This window comes from Cicer arietinum, chromosome 1 (genome assembly GCF_000331145.2).
Source record: "Cicer arietinum cultivar CDC Frontier isolate Library 1 chromosome 1, Cicar.CDCFrontier_v2.0, whole genome shotgun sequence".
In the NCBI taxonomy this organism is placed as follows: Eukaryota; Viridiplantae; Streptophyta; class Magnoliopsida; order Fabales; family Fabaceae; genus Cicer; species Cicer arietinum.
Window position 1 is genome coordinate 2017607 of NC_021160.2, and position 15527 is coordinate 2033133.

At 32.5% G+C, this 15527-nt stretch overlaps 3 protein-coding genes across 3 annotated transcripts in view; 2 read left to right on the top strand and 1 right to left on the bottom strand.

The window, feature by feature from the left end:
- The window catches only part of LOC101503428 (3',5'-bisphosphate nucleotidase AHL-like), a 4251-nt gene extending 24 nt beyond the window's left edge, over window positions 1-4227 (top strand). The window contains exons 1-3 of the mRNA XM_004485664.4: window positions 1-474; window positions 1983-2670; window positions 3842-4227. The exon at window positions 1-474 is cut by the window's left edge and continues 24 nt beyond it. Of these exons, the coding sequence (XP_004485721.1) occupies window positions 48-474; window positions 1983-2670; window positions 3842-4145 (1419 nt within the window). The 5' untranslated portion in view covers window positions 1-47 and the 3' untranslated portion in view covers window positions 4146-4227. The remainder of the gene's footprint in view (window positions 475-1982; window positions 2671-3841) is intronic.
- An 846-nt stretch (window positions 4228-5073) lies between these two features.
- Window positions 5074-5969, top strand: LOC101504093 (uncharacterized). The gene has a single exon (XM_004485666.4). The coding sequence runs from the start codon at window positions 5138-5140 to the stop codon at window positions 5561-5563; it is 426 nt and encodes a 141-aa protein (XP_004485723.1). The 5' UTR covers window positions 5074-5137; the 3' UTR covers window positions 5564-5969.
- Window positions 5970-8120: 2151 nt separating this feature from the next.
- LOC101503765 (secretory carrier-associated membrane protein) lies at window positions 8121-12525 on the bottom strand. Its single transcript, XM_004485665.4, has 12 exons — window positions 12283-12525; window positions 11878-11997; window positions 11698-11760; window positions 11042-11075; window positions 10654-10776; window positions 10158-10220; window positions 9956-10049; window positions 9464-9509; window positions 9307-9374; window positions 8827-8875; window positions 8554-8619; window positions 8121-8437 (listed from the first exon to the last, which is right to left on the bottom strand). Exons 1-12 carry the CDS (start codon window positions 12340-12342, stop codon window positions 8348-8350), a joined length of 876 nt encoding a protein of 291 aa, XP_004485722.1. The 5' UTR covers window positions 12343-12525; the 3' UTR covers window positions 8121-8347.
- Between the last annotated feature and the right edge of the window lie 3002 nt (window positions 12526-15527).

The window sequence follows — 15527 nt, forward strand, 5'->3', positions numbered from 1 at the left end:
AAAGAGAGTTTGGTGAATTTGTTGTGTACACAAACATAACATTAAACATGTCTTTATATTGTTCCATCTCCGCCACAATAATCCCACGTAGTAGTATGTTGTTGTTGGGGCAAACAAGCAGATACAACAATAATGATGCATTCACACTCACCCACGTTTCAGAACAACCACAACCACTTGTACGAGGTTCCTGTTCCATCTCACTTTCACTTCCCTACAACAACTTCTCAAGGAGCCACATTGCTTTTCTATCAAAATTCGACCAAACTTGTTCTTCCTCTGTCATGGAGGAAGAGGAGGATCATAAAAAATTGAGTCTTTTCTCCAAAGAAGAGTATTTCAAGGAATTGGATGTTGCTGTTAGAGCAGTGCAGATGGCTTCTTCCCTTTGTCAGAGAGTGCAGGACACTTTGATTTCAAACACCAATCATCAGGTTGAATCCAAGGATGACAACTCTCCTGTTACTGTTGCTGGTGAGTCTTTTTCCTCTCTTCTTTCTCTTAATTCTTTGTTTTTGCTATGAATTCATGTTGTAGGTAGTTTAGTTTTTGTTGTGTATCCAAAAAAACACATCTTTTTCAATTTTGGAACATGGGTTTATTTGAATGTTTGCATTGGAATTGGATATTATATTGTCTTGCAGCAACTTTGGAGTAATGGAGGTTTGTTTAGGGAACTTGGTAAATATACAAAACTCAGTCAAACATGCCTTAGAAAAGTTGTCTATTGGAGACTTCACAAATTAGTTATGACTTTGCCTATTTTTCCATTTTAATAGGCAAATGTTAGTGTGTTAGTGAGTGAATTAGTAGGTTATGTTAGTTTGAACTCTAGACCTCTTTCGGTGTCTCTTAACTCACCAAGAGCTACCTGCTTGTGACATAAGTCCAAGAGAGGCATGTAGCTTGTGACATAAGTCCAAGAGAGGCATGTAAACCTTGTTTTATACAAAATGACATATTCAAACCAATATATATATCCTAAATTGGTTTAAAGTCAAGACAAAATCAATGGTGTTGAAAATGGCAATAGAGTAATATACTTCATTGCAACCAAAAGTGTGTGAAATTTGATAAATTCGTAGTAGCATTCTTTATTTTGTGCCGTGATTTCTAATAAGGAAACAAGGAGCACGACATAAGTATAATGAAAACTTTGTGAAGTCCATATATGGCCTCATCAGCTGATTTACCCTAGAGTTTTTATCCTTTTTCATATTTATTCACCTAGCTGTGTCCTTTCATAATCACTTCGCAAGATTTATACAGTGATTTCGATGGCTATATCTTGTTTCATGAGCAAACTACTCTTAGCTGAACTGAATTGTTACATGGAAATATTATTGTCTCAACTTTGGTTGAATCATTCAAATACATAGATATATTGACTTCAGTTTTCAGTGTTGTCGATGGCGGAATACGGCAGAAGGCAAAAAATCCGCCACATAAACACATCATTGCGGCCTATAGCACCGCCATGGCAGCCATCCCTTCACAAATTGACTATAGCAGTTGTCAACAAATCCACCACGTTGTTACACCATGGCGGCGTCATGGCCGCTATTTAATAACACTATTTGACCTTTTCTTGAGTTACTCATATCTCTCTTGCCCTCCTTGGAAAGAAGGAAAGAAAAATCTGAAAAGTGGAAACTCGCCCGTTTACCATTTTTGCTGACAATACAAGAAATTCTAAAGACCATATACTGATTTACCAAAGAAGGACTTAGTGCCTTTCTACTTTTAAAAGAATACAAGTTTTTCAAAATATTGAGAAGTATTAATTTAGACCTTTGCAGTGGTCATTTTACATTTCCAACTTTAGATGCCTGCTACTAGTATTGAATTGAGTAAGGTGCAATCATAATTGAAATCATGATCTTCTTAATTATTTTATTACATACCATAATCTCCCTTCTCATTGTAAAGTTTCAATGTATGATCATGTTTTAATTGTAGTCTTCATTATGGTATTTGAATAGATTGGAGTGTCCAAGCAGTTGTCAGCTGGATATTGTCCGATTGTCTAGGAACCGAAAATATATCGATCGTAGCTGAAGAAGATGTTCAAACACTTTCCAAGGATAATTCTTCTGAACTATTACAGTCCGTGGTTAAAACTGTGAATGAATGCCTAGCTGAAGCGCCTCGATTCGGAATTCAGAAGCCAAAATCATCTCTTGGGACTTCAGAAGTTCTCGATATCATTAGTCGTTGTAACTCAACCGGAGGTCCTTTTGGAAGATTTTGGGTACTAGATCCTGTTGATGGCACATTAGGATTCGTGCGCGGCGATCAATATGCTGTAGCTCTAGCACTTGTAGAGAATGGAGAAGTAGTGCTTGGTGTTCTTGGCTGTCCTAATTACCCAATGAGGAAGGAATGGTTAAGTTATCAACACCGATATCATAGGATTGTATCGAAGTTGACTCCTCCATCTTCGGAAAGTTGGAATAAAGGTTGTGTTCTTTATGCTAAAAAGGGCAGTGGAAAGGCTTGGATGCAGCCACTGCTTCATGTGAATAAGATGTTTGTGTGGCCAAACCATGCAAAACAAGTATTTGTCTCTTCTATTGACCATCCAGCATTGGCCACTTTTTGTGAACCGGTTGAGAAGGCCAATTCAAGCCATTCTTTTACTGCAGGACTAGCTCACAGTGTTGGTCTCAGGTGCATTTATTTTTTCATTTCCATTCAACATCAATTACTTTCTGCCTCCTTTTTCACCTCTTGATTTTTATTGTATAATTGACAACATATAGACATATTACATTGGTGATTATTCTTGTGTTCTTCTTAAGTATCCCCGTTAAATTACTATAGATACATGTTAAAATTTAAAATTCTTGAATAAGGTCCAATAATCATGTTAAATTAGTACTCTTGAGATGAAGAGGTTGTTAAATACTACAGAAAGTAGAAATTGTGATGTGTGTAGTTTAATGCTCCACACCTAAATGTGCAGTTTAACTAGTTAGATTCCCATTTATATATGTGAAAAGGTTGAAAACATTTGAAAAAGTCACCAAGACAACACAAATGTGCTCAGTGTTGTCTGCTGATTGCAGAAAATAGTGTTTTTTAACATCCCGCTATGTCATAGTACTATAATGCCCTTATAGTCCGTTAGGGATGGCAACACAACCCGCACCCGCGGATATCCACCTGAACTCGTCGTGATTTTGGCGGAAAAAACCCGCTTTCATTGGGCGTGGGTGCGGATTTTCCCCGATATTAAAACTCGGGGGCGGGGGCGGGGGCGGGTTTGGCGGTGTTGATATCCGGCTCGCACCCGAACCCGCCTCGCTAGTAATATTATTGTCATTTTTGAATTTTATATACATGTATATATTTAATATTTTTTTAATATTAAAAATTATAATCATCTCTTTATAGAAAATATGATTTTAATATTTTTAAAATTTTATTATTGTATAATAATAATTATTTTGCTATATTAATTATAATAAATATGAATTTAAATTTATTATTTTATATATATCAATAGGTGCGGGTGCGGACGGGGAAACTCGAACCCCATCACGAGCAGAGGTGAGACTTAAATTTCACACCCGATAAAAACGGGTGTGGGTTTTTCCCGACTTCTCGGGTGCGGGGTGGGGGAGGCAAAAACCGCCTCCGCCCCACCCTGTTGCCATGCCTAATAGCCATTATTTCACAATACTTTGTACTATTGCAGAGCAATAGAGATCAATTTGAATTCTGCTATGCAATAGCCTATACTGCAATTATAGCCGCTATTTAACGACATTGAATGTGCTGTTAAGTATATAGTTATAGCGTTATAAGATAGTTATTTTTCATCAAATGTACTGTACAGGAAGCAACCATTGAGAGTATACAGCATGGTGAAATATGCAGCAATAGCTCGTGGAGATGCTGAGGTTTTCATGAAATTTGCAAGGGCAGGTTACAAGGAGAAAATATGGGATCATGCTGCAGGTGTTATCATCATACAAGAGGCTGGTGGGGTGGTAACAGATGCTGGAGGATGTCCCCTAGATTTCTCAAAAGGCTTATACTTAGAAGGTCTAGATCGCGGTATAATCGCTTGTTCTGGAGCTTCACTACATGAAAAGATCATTGATGCTGTTGATGCAAGTTGGGGCTCCTCTAGCCTTTGAGAAGGTTTCTATAAATATAAATGTATACATAACAACAAATAATGTGAATAAATTTTCATCTTTTAGTTTTGGTTTTGCATAACATGCTTTGCCATTTTGTTTTATTATCTTGTAAGTGCTTTTCAAAAGAAGTATCCAAATTATCTCTTAAGTCTAGATTTAAAGAAACACAAGTTGTTTCATAAGGTGGTATTGTGATTTGGTTGAAATATTAAGTATATTTTTAGCCAAAATCACGATAACACATTCTAATTTTGATTAACTCTCCCCGAATTCAAACATACACTAAACTAAACATAAGGCAACATACATTTATGTACGTATTATTTCATATAGAATTTTTATAGAACATCTATTATGTGTGTGAAATGAAAATGTGTTTTCATGTATCACATCTTACATGTAAATAAATGTAATAGGGCAGAGGAGACAGGAAAGAAATGTGTGTCCCATTGAGATGTTTGTAAGATGAGCAGCATTATTGATGGTGACTTATGCACAAATTGGTTTCAGAAGTCAGAAACTTCATTTATTGTATTGAATTTTGGCACCACAATTTTGACTTGTTTACAGAAGTTAACTTGGGGGAAAATAATAGTGGGCCCTGATTATACATGTAGAACTAAGTAACTCAATTGCAAACATGGTTAAGTGATAAGGATATGTACAGTAAGTATATGTGAAATTTGAACAGTAGAGCAAATAATAGAAATGGATATGGAAGACGTACAAATAAGTATTTAATTTGACAGAGTAGTGTTTGTTCCCTTGGAGTGAAAAAGGCATGCAGTAAAGTAAATAAAGATAGTAAGTAGTAATATATAATAAATAAATGGAGGCATGGAGCCAACCAACTTAAAGATTTTAATTAAATCTCCCCATCTGTCCTCCACACCCTCCCAATAAATGCCACTAACATTATATATATATTTAAATTATTAATTCATCCCTCTTAGTGAAATCTATCTCCTCTTTTCTCATATATCAACAAAATGAAACCTAGTACAAGCTTTCTCTTCTTCTTCACTACTCTATTGCTCATTGTTTCATCTTCTTTTGCGACCCGACCCGTTTCTCCTCCTACTCAAGGCAAAAACAACAATCAAGGTGGTGGTGTTGGAGGCTTTTTTGGACCTGGAGGAGGGTTTAACATACCCGGATTTGGAAACGGGTTTGGTAATGGAATTGGAGGTGGATATGGATCCGGGTATGGAGGTCCGAATGGAGGACATTCTAGAAATGGTATAATAACAAACTCTGTTGTCTGCAAAGACAAAGGTCCTTGTTACCAGAAAAAATTGACATGTCCAGCTAAGTGTTTCACCTCTTTCAGCCGTTCCGGTAAGGGCTATGGCGGTGGCGGCGGTGGCGGTGGATGTACTATTGATTGCAAAAAGAAGTGCAACGCTTATTGTTGAACGAATATAACTGCACCATTTTACTCCATAATAAAATATACTCAAATTTTGTCAAAGAAAACTAATATATTTATATCAAATATATTCATTTTCTTTGATTATTTTTGGTGTATTTTATTACAGAGTAGTAATTATTAACGGTAAAGTTGTTGTCGTTAGTATAATATACTTATATTATTATGTATGCAACAACTTACGATATATGGTGATCTTTATTGATCACCTTTTTAGATAAAATAAACAGAAACTAGCTAGATACATATGATCTCTGCTTAGTTGAGTTTCTTTATGCCTATTTCTATATCTATAGATCAAAAGAAAATTTGTGGGATGGTTTTCTCGATGGATATTACTGTGGAGTGTAATTTTACTTAATATTTATATGAAGCTATATAGTTTATTATTACGTGGCATTGTTACCCTTAATAATTTGGTGAAAATGCAGTTTCGGTAGGGAAGTTGTATTTAGATATGAGAAGATAGACAAATTAAAGTTTAGGTCGTATTGTGATATGAACCGACCAGCCTCAAATATATATTTAGATCTAGTGATTCAGAATACAAATTTTAAACGGTTCCACACTTTTGATATATATATATATAGGAGTTCATTTATAGTATATCAACTTACAAATAAAGCTATCACCATTGAAACTATATTTAAGTATATTGGTAAGTGTCACATAGAAATCCAAAGTGCCTAACATTTTTTTTTATTAATAACATTTTCCCTTTAGTACATCGCTAAATTTAATAGCTGTGTTTGTTTAAACTTTGTTTTCGTATAACTATTTGTTTGTTTGTCTGTTTTTTCTTTTTAGTAAATCTCAAGTCTCGTGTTTAAAAAAAATAAAAAAATTATTGAAAACAATAAATTTTAATATTTCAAAAAAGTTTAAAACAAAACTTCTAATATATTTTTAATATAAAAATTTTATATTTAGTAAATATTTGAATTCACGGTCAAAGTAAATCTCGTCGCATGCTACTAATTGTAGCTTCACAGTTTCTACGTCCAAAATATCTAGAAACACGAGAAACGTCAAACTTCAATCCAAACATATTGTTATTTATTTAACAAATGTCCTTGGCATTTATTAGCATTTTCCAAAGTGAAATTGTTCACATGTAGGGTGTTGTTGTAAACATGAATGCAAGGTAAGCTACGTAAGTCAAGGAGACTAATGAGGGCTTGAATTCGCAATATGTTCGATATAACTCCTTATGCTCTAGTAGACCAACTCCTTAAATGATTATGAGTATTTTTAAAAGAAAATATGATAATTTGGGCCTTTGTGGCCAACAGAAGGTGTAACGTAGGGTGAGTGGCGGCCAAATTGTTGGGAATGTCAAGAGATTTGCTATTTTATTTTTGATTAATTGATTTCATTGAAAATATTAATTTATCATTTTATTTATTAATTAAATCATTTTATTTTAATTAATTAAAATATAATTAATGATATAAAATTTATATAATTGTTGAGTCACTTGCCATATGGACATTATGTCAATTAAAATATCTAACAAGTCTCACTCAATTAATCATCATCATCCTCAACAACGGATTTTTAACATGGATTATTCTTGCAAACAACTAAAATATGGAGGACTAAAAATAATAAAAAATTAAGAGACTAATCTTTTTTTTTCCAACAAAATAGACTAATTTTAGAAGGACTTAAATCACATTTATTCTTTGGAAATGTGATAGGTCAAATACACTACCAGAAGCTAAGATCTAGTAGTGCATTTTATACCGTCAAAAGTTAAAATCCTATAAAAAGCCGAAAAAATAGAAGATTGAATAAACATTCACCATGTACCAATGAGGAGGTGTGTAAGTGAACCTCTATTAAAAAGGCAAGTGGACTAACTTGAGAAATGTTATTATCGTTAAGAAAGAAACATTTGGACCCAATTTGGATTAAGAATATAAACTAATCAATACTTTTCAAATGAAATCAATATTTACATCATAATTTAACAGAGTCTTCAGTAGTTTATAGAAAAATTAGACGAAGGAGCTTATAGTTAGGTGAACAAGTTACTCCCAACTTATAAGAATACTCATTTAGTGTAAGATCATTCAATTTTTATTTTTCTAAAATTACTTCTTGAAGAGTTTATATAGAATGACTCTAATCTTCAATGTCCTCTAAGCAAAGCGGTGATTTATTACTGACTTTCAGCGCAGTTTTGTAGCTTCAGACTGGTTCAAATTAGACATATGACTAATAATTCGTGCAAATATATATTCTTTTCATTGGAAGAATTATTGACATAACCTAAAAAGCAACCATTTATCATAGGAAAACATCAGAAGCTGTAGTAGTATATCAAAAGTCTGGCCCATTACCTTCAAATGTCTTATCAATCATAAAGCTCAATTTTAAGAATAAATAACAATTTACCAGCTTCACTTATCTTTTGTCGAACATTAGATTTTAGATGTCAGTTTGCAAATGAGGTGAACAGGCATAGCAGTGAAGTGTTTATCATCCTGTGTGAGCTTATTTGTACAAAAAATGTGACATATCTAGTCCACAAAACTATATATAACTCAATGAAATGTTGCATGCTTTTACCAAACCACTTAATGTCTACACTTTCTGCTTATAATATACATTTAACAGACCACATGTAACAGGTAGCTGTTAAACAAGAGAGAAACAGCAAATATATATATATCGTTGAAATATTTTTGTCAGCAATTTCTGTTGCAAGTAATTTACAACACAACCAAACACAGCCAGGGCATTCATACTGCCTTCACAAGGCGCTTCATCGTAGAGCAGCCCCCATTGCTCCTAGTGCAGCTTCCCTCTTCATCTCAGCAGTCTTACCCCCGCCACGGAAGTACATATATACTTGCTGTATGCAACCAAAGCAAAAAATTAGCACGTTACAGGCACTTTAGTTATGTGCATTCTTAGTGATAGGTGCATCCACTTCAAGAAATGCTAAAATATTGGAAAGTTTAATCAAACCTGAATAACCCAGACGCTGATTAATGTTTCAAGACAGAACAATCCAAATCCAACGAAGTAGAAAATCTACAAGAAAGTGGACATAACGCCGTTAAGCAGAAATATTTTCATTTCTTAGATTTTGCATTATTTGCTTTAGAACTGTAATGTGGCTCATGATGCAAATGTTAATTTGGCATAGCATGTGTAAAATCGTCAAAGCAATGGCAATCCTCAACAAATATCAAACAGAATGCAGGAATAATATATATACTTCAGGAGAGACATACTTACCCCAATCAAAGTATGGTCACCAATCACATCTATGGCTGACAGAATGCCTCTGTATCAATGAGAAGATATTACCAAGCATTAGGCCAAATAAATGAGAATGACCATTTTTACCAACATGCCTACCAGTCTGACTTTCTTAGTTATTCTAGGATCATGTAAGACTTCAGCTCAGGTATGTTTTGTGTAGAGTACTTAATTGTCTACATGTCCTAGGTTCAATTCATGACAAATACTATAGTTTGTTTTTCAAAGATACTTCTTTCACTTCTATTATAGAAAACATCAATAAATGCCTTTTTCCAACTAATTAGGGTTGAGCACATGGATCAAATAGCACCTTTGTGTTAAAAATCAAGTTTGTGGAAAGGCAGTTTAAAATCATCAATCTTCAGGTCACACGATAAAACCCTATGTATAAGCAATAAGGAATATGCAAAAGTGTCGTATTAAATAAGGTGTGTATATATGAAGTCAACATACGTCAGGGATTTTCCTTTGAAAACTATAGGAGGAGCAACTGCAGCTAAGATACAGAACCCAAGGTGAAGCTGTAAGCAGAAAAAGAAATTATGCTGATTAAAATTTGCTGAATACATAAAACAAAGCTAACGTACAAAAAGGAAAATAGTCAATTTACCAAGTAAAACAGGAAAAATCGTCCAAATTTAATAGCACTATCCGTCCTGCAAAAGTAACAATGCAACAAATCCACAATCAAGAGAGTATTCAAATCAGAAAGATAGCACTATTAAATTTAATAGCACTATCAATAAACAACCTCATCTTTCCAGAATTGGATGACAGAACAATGTAATAGACCTTCAAATAGTTCGACTTAATAGAAAATAAAATAAAACAAAATAGAAAATAAAATAGAACCCTATCCCCTTTGGTACAGAAGAAATTCCAATGCATTAGTTCATTTAACTAGTTTAAAATTTCTATGATTACTGTTCTGTTAGAATAACTATGGACATCACCAAATGTGACAAATTCGCTCACACTCAGAAATAATCTAAAGAATATATTTTGGTCTTACACAAGTGAAGCAATATAAAAGAAATGCTTGCAATTTTAAATTTTATTGGCAAAAATCAAACATTCAAATGCAAGTATTGGGAATAATTACCTAAACGCACGATATAATGGGCGATACCACAGGACATATGCTCCAGGAACCCCTGCTATGAAGTAGATAATTGCAAGAAACCATATTTTTACACCTACAGCAAACAAGGGCAAGTTCCACATGCATGGAATTTGTTGAATCAAATTTATATTTCAAGCCATCTTATAACCCATACAAATTTTTCATCCATAGCTAAACTGACCTTCTCCCTTAATCCAAGCTGAAGTGACGGCTATAACATTCCATGTAAGGCACAACACTAGCCCTGCATCATCTCATATATCGTCAATCATCATTGACAATGGACTGTATCACATCACATATTTTCATTTTTGGGTATAAAATAAATTGACCTGCTGAATATACGTTATAGTCGTATAGATACATTTTGTATTATAACTATCATCAAATCAAAACAGTATTTTCACCAAAGCTAAGAAGAACTAAATAGAAAATGCATTCATCATGTCATTGCATACTCACAAAACAGGTTTTATATATATATTGGGGGCATGGAAAACAAAAAGGAAAAGGCTGACTTTCAATACTTATCAGTATACTAAGATGTAAAGTTTGCAATTGAGACCGTTTAAAAGCAATGCTGCACCCTCTTGTTTGCTTATTGAGTACTACCTCGCTCTGTGTGGTGTGAGCCAATAATCATCCCCACAAAAAGAAAACAAAATAGGATAACTTACCCAACAACGAACTAAATGCAACATATTGAAGTCTTTGAAGGTGAATTGGAATCTCATTCGGGATATCGTGATGGATAATTGGGAAAAATGGTGGCCAATTCTTCTCCTCAATAACAATTCCAGCTGCAAAACAAAGTGAATACATGCTAAGGATAAAAGCAGAACTAAAGATATTGATTGTCAAGTTAAAGCATTAGTTCAAACTTTTCTAGGAGATAAGTGCCCAAATCACGTGTAGAATGAGCCGACAATACATAACGGAATCCCACTTACCTATAGAATCCTCAAGTGGTAGTTTTATTCCAGCATTCAATTGAATGCAGACACAAATAGAAAACAACTAAGTAAAGAAATAAACTTAATCACAAATACAGGAAATGTAAACTACCTCGTGAAATGGCTTCTTCTTTCCGTCTGAGTTCCTGCATTTTGATAAATTAATAGACATAAAAATGCAGGTAATTCCAGGCATGCTTATTTAAAAAGAAACTAGTACTCAAAGCTTCATATACACAAAGTTAACTGAAAATGAACTTCAACATATACATTCCAAACATATAATAGGAGACACCAAGATTTGTAGAGGCTAACACATGTTAAAGAATATCCACTATTCCAGAGATCAACCAACCTTCTAATCACAGCAATTTCATATGCCCTCACGGTGTCCAATTTTTAAAAAATAATATAGTAACCACAAAGATTCAAGCACTACACTTCAGAAATTTATTTATATAAAAATAAGTTAGTTCAGATTAAAAAAACAGAGTTGTTAATTAAGTCAGTATGTATTATTTATCCATTAAACATTGGTCTAGCTAATTGTTCCTACACGGAAACATACAAATTGAAACTTAGCAATGAAAATTAGATTCCACAGTAAATACTAGTTTTCTCGGGATAAAAGTTTCATATGTAAGGCATGAAAATGAAAATTATGTCGTGGACAACAAGATACCGGAAGAGGACAAAAGCAAAAAAGAAACCAAAATACAACATAAAACAATATTGTACATATAGAGGCCAATAGATGCGATCGTATACCTGTTCCCGTCTTCTCAATTCAGCCTCCTTAGCTTGGAGTTCTTTTTCCTTCTTTTTCACATCCTAATGTTAAAACATATTAGAAAACCATGAATTCTTGAAATAAAACATGTAATACATTTATAAACGTGTACGAAAAAAGATAAAGTATTTCAACAGAATCTATTTTACTACACTTACATTTGATGATGAATCAAGAGGTATATCAACTGTGGCACCAAAGCCATAATTATAATCAACGGGTTCAGGATTAAGAGGTGCAAGTCTTGAATTTGTGACAGGGGCAACACTTCCAGAATTCTGAAATTTTTGAATAATTCATAGTATTGTTTGAATAAATTGTACAATATTGATGAACAACGAAAACCATTTAATACTAGAGTGACCTAAATACCAGCCTAATAATGTTAAATGAGAGATAATTGAAATAAAAGTCCTTCATAAATATTTGCATAATAGGAAATAGTAAGTATGAAGCAAGCAAGGTGTGAAATTGAAAGGGAAAATAAAAGAATAGTTGGAATTAAGAGTGTAAGGAGATGAAATTGAGAAAAAATACAAGCATATAGAAAAGAGGGGACTTACAGAGAAGGGGTTGACTTGCTCTTCTTCGTCGAAGGGGTTACTATCGTAGCGACCGGCCATGATGATGAAGAATGCTAGCAAGTGCCAACTGTAGATAGATAGATAGATAGATTGAAGGAATAGAGAAGAATTGAGAATTGGAATGAGGAAGAAGAAGAAGAAGAAGAAGAAGAAGAAGAAGAAGAAGAAGAAGAAGAAGTTAAGAGGTGAGGTTACAAATTTTGAATCTTCTTATGCAAGAGAATGACTACAACACAACAAAAATGCTCCAATTAATTCATTAATTAATCATTACTAAATTAAAATATAAAAACTCTTTTTCGTGTTGTTTGTTTGAATGATTTCAAATATATTTTAAAATTCAAATAATATATTAAATTTACTTATTTTAGGTTTAGTGTGTGCTCAATTTATGTGGAAAACAAAATGAAATATTGTACACAAAAAATGAAATACATTTGCAATAGTACTTCCAATATTGTATTTGACTAAGTTTTTAAGAATGTTAGGTTGTACACTTCCAAACTTCCAATGTGCCGTCAAACCAATAGATATTAATTAATTAATAGTACATGTGTCCAAGAATTTTTATTTTTATGACTTTCTAAGAATGAAGTTAGATTAAAAAAAAAGGTGAATATTCTAGTAATCTAGAATTTTGCTTAGTATAATACCCGAAGGCCCAATTATTTGACAACAATCACTTTTTAAATTTAGTTATTATTTATTAAGTAAATTAAAATTATAGTTAATTGTATGTTATAGGTACCTATACCAGTTTTTTCATGCATACCTAAAAACTTACTCAAATTTGTAGAAGTAGTTTTTTCCAAATATGTTTCTTACCTTTTTAGTTACTCTTGAGGTATGCAATCATATAAAACATTTTGAATACACATTATACATATAGAAATAAAAAATACACAACTTTATGTGTACGTTGAAATGTTTAAAGTTCCTTAAATCAAGTCATGTTGATCTAAAGAAAACAGAAAATTTGTATGTTTCTTCTGTTCACACTTCACATGAAAGTTGTATTAGGTTGAAACCTCCTCATCAATGAAATGGTTTACTCACCAACATTATCAGGCGGCCACACAAACGTGCCCTCTACGCTATTTTCTCACATTCTAGATACTCTCCAACTTTTTCTCTATACCCAAATCACAAGTCAAAGTCAAACCCTTCCCCTCAATGTTGAATTGGAGCTGCTAATCTTTTATAATAATACATCATAACCAAAATTCTTGCCAATTCTTCAACTCAAACATTCTTTAAAAAATATACTCTTTAAGTTTTATTCTTTTGGAATTAGATATAGGCAAAAAAAACTATATTTAAAAATTAATATATTTGTTTTAAAATTTAGATAAGATACATTAATATGTCATATGTCGGATACTAATACCATTTTTACTAATATTTGATTTTAGATGAAGTAAAAAAATAGTATAATTTGAACAACACTAGGAAACCATTACACGAGAATACAAGATTTCATACTTCTAAAAGATGCTGTAAAAAAATGCTTCTAAAAGATTAATTAAGTACTTGCTTTCTAGCGTCACTTTCCACCTCTTTTTTAAAGAAAGATGATATAACGTACAAGCAATGATAATACTGAGTGAAAATTAAAAGTAACTAGATCATTATAAATATAGGTTGAACTTAAAGTGAAACTCTTTTCTGACATTCTTATTATTATAAAAGTTTAATTTAATTTTATTATTCGTTTTAAATATAATTTGGAAATTTTTTGTTCAATTTTAGTAACTAAACGTAATTCGATAGTATAATGCAATCTTTGAGTTCGATACTCGGTACTACCATTCTATTATTACTTGGAACGATTCATTACACTTGCTGAAACGCTATCAAGTTTTTGGCGTTGTTACTGGGGATTGTCATATCACTATTGAGTTATAATTTAACTACTTAATTAAAAAATTGCTTTGCATTAAAATTTTGTTTTTATTTAAAAAAATTTAATAAAATTTTTAATTTTGAGAAGATGGAGGAGTGTTGAAGATTACTTCATTTTTGTGGTAAAAGAAGATAAGCAAGAGAAAAACAAGAACAAGGAAAATAAAAAAAGAAGAGATTGATGAAGTTTGAGATTCAATCTATGTCTTGTTCATCAATGTCCAATTGAAAAGGACATGGAAGCAACATCATGGAATTTCTACCAAACAAAAAGAAACAGAAAGATGATGTGTTCTTTCTGTCATATATGCCACATTGACAATGGTTGAGGTGTAAAGCTAACGACGATAAAGAAGCGCTTTGTGGGAGACAACCCAAAGATAGATGTAACTTTTATTTTTGCAATTTTTTTAATTTGAATTTGTTTCTTTTTAATTGAATATAAATGTGCACTATGATGAATAATTTTTAACAATTTGAAGCTGATCTTAAGCTATATGTTTGGGATTTTGAAATTTAAATTATATTTTTTTTACTCATATCATTGCTTAATTCGACGAGTTTCACTAATGCATGCATTATTGATTATTCTTTGATTCTGGAAGTCTCATTTTCCATTTTTAAATAAATAAATCTTGTTGTGATATGTTTAGCATAATTTTGATAGTTCATACTATATCTTATTATCCTAGCTGTGAGCTTTCGAGTCTATACACTTTAATTGTTTTTTGTGTGATTATCCATGTTATTTCTTCAGAACCTGCACTAATTCTGACTTGCGTCACTTATGATTTATGCATACACTTAGACAATTTTGTTTGATCGTTTAAACTTTTCTAACTATCATGTACAAATTTTATCCTTTGCTATCCCCTTTAAGTCTTGTCTTTTTCTTTCGGTTACTAGCTCCATTACAAGCCAAATACTTGATTTCAATTCAATCACCTTACTTGGAGTTACGTAGGAAAACTTTTGTCTCGTTTTGTTAAAGTTCTAAGTTTGATGTTGCTAATGGGATAACAACTTTTTAAGTTTGGGGTGATGGTTCTCAAAAATAAAATCAAAATCAAAATCAAAACAAAGAGAAAAAAATTTATTATTGTGTAGTTTTGATAAATAACATCTTCTTGGTTCTTTTGTCAATGCTTGAGAATCTCCACAATAGAAATGTGAAGGAAAAGAAAAGGTAGAATAATTTGAAAATGTGCATCTAACTCTAAGTAGTAAAGCATATTATCCCAAAATGTTATACCCTTATCTAAGCCTCATTACAACCTGAAAGTCCTCCACAACTGTATGTGTTTGTTGCATTGTGAGTGCTA

Coding starts and splice junctions, on each gene's coding strand:
- LOC101504093 (XM_004485666.4), top strand. CDS start 5,138: ATGAAACCTAGTACAAGCTTTCTCTTCTTCTTCACTACTCTATTGCTC.
- LOC101503765 (XM_004485665.4), bottom strand. CDS start 12,342: ATGGCCGGTCGCTACGATAGTAACCCCTTCGACGAAGAAGAGCAAGTC. Junction 10,050..10,157: donor AGCTTGGATTAAGGGAGAAG/GTCAGTTTAGCT, acceptor TGTTTGCTGTAG/GTGTAAAAATATGGTTTCTT. Junction 8,438..8,553: donor TCAGCGTCTGGGTTATTCAG/GTTTGATTAAAC, acceptor GGTTGCATACAG/CAAGTATATATGTACTTCCG.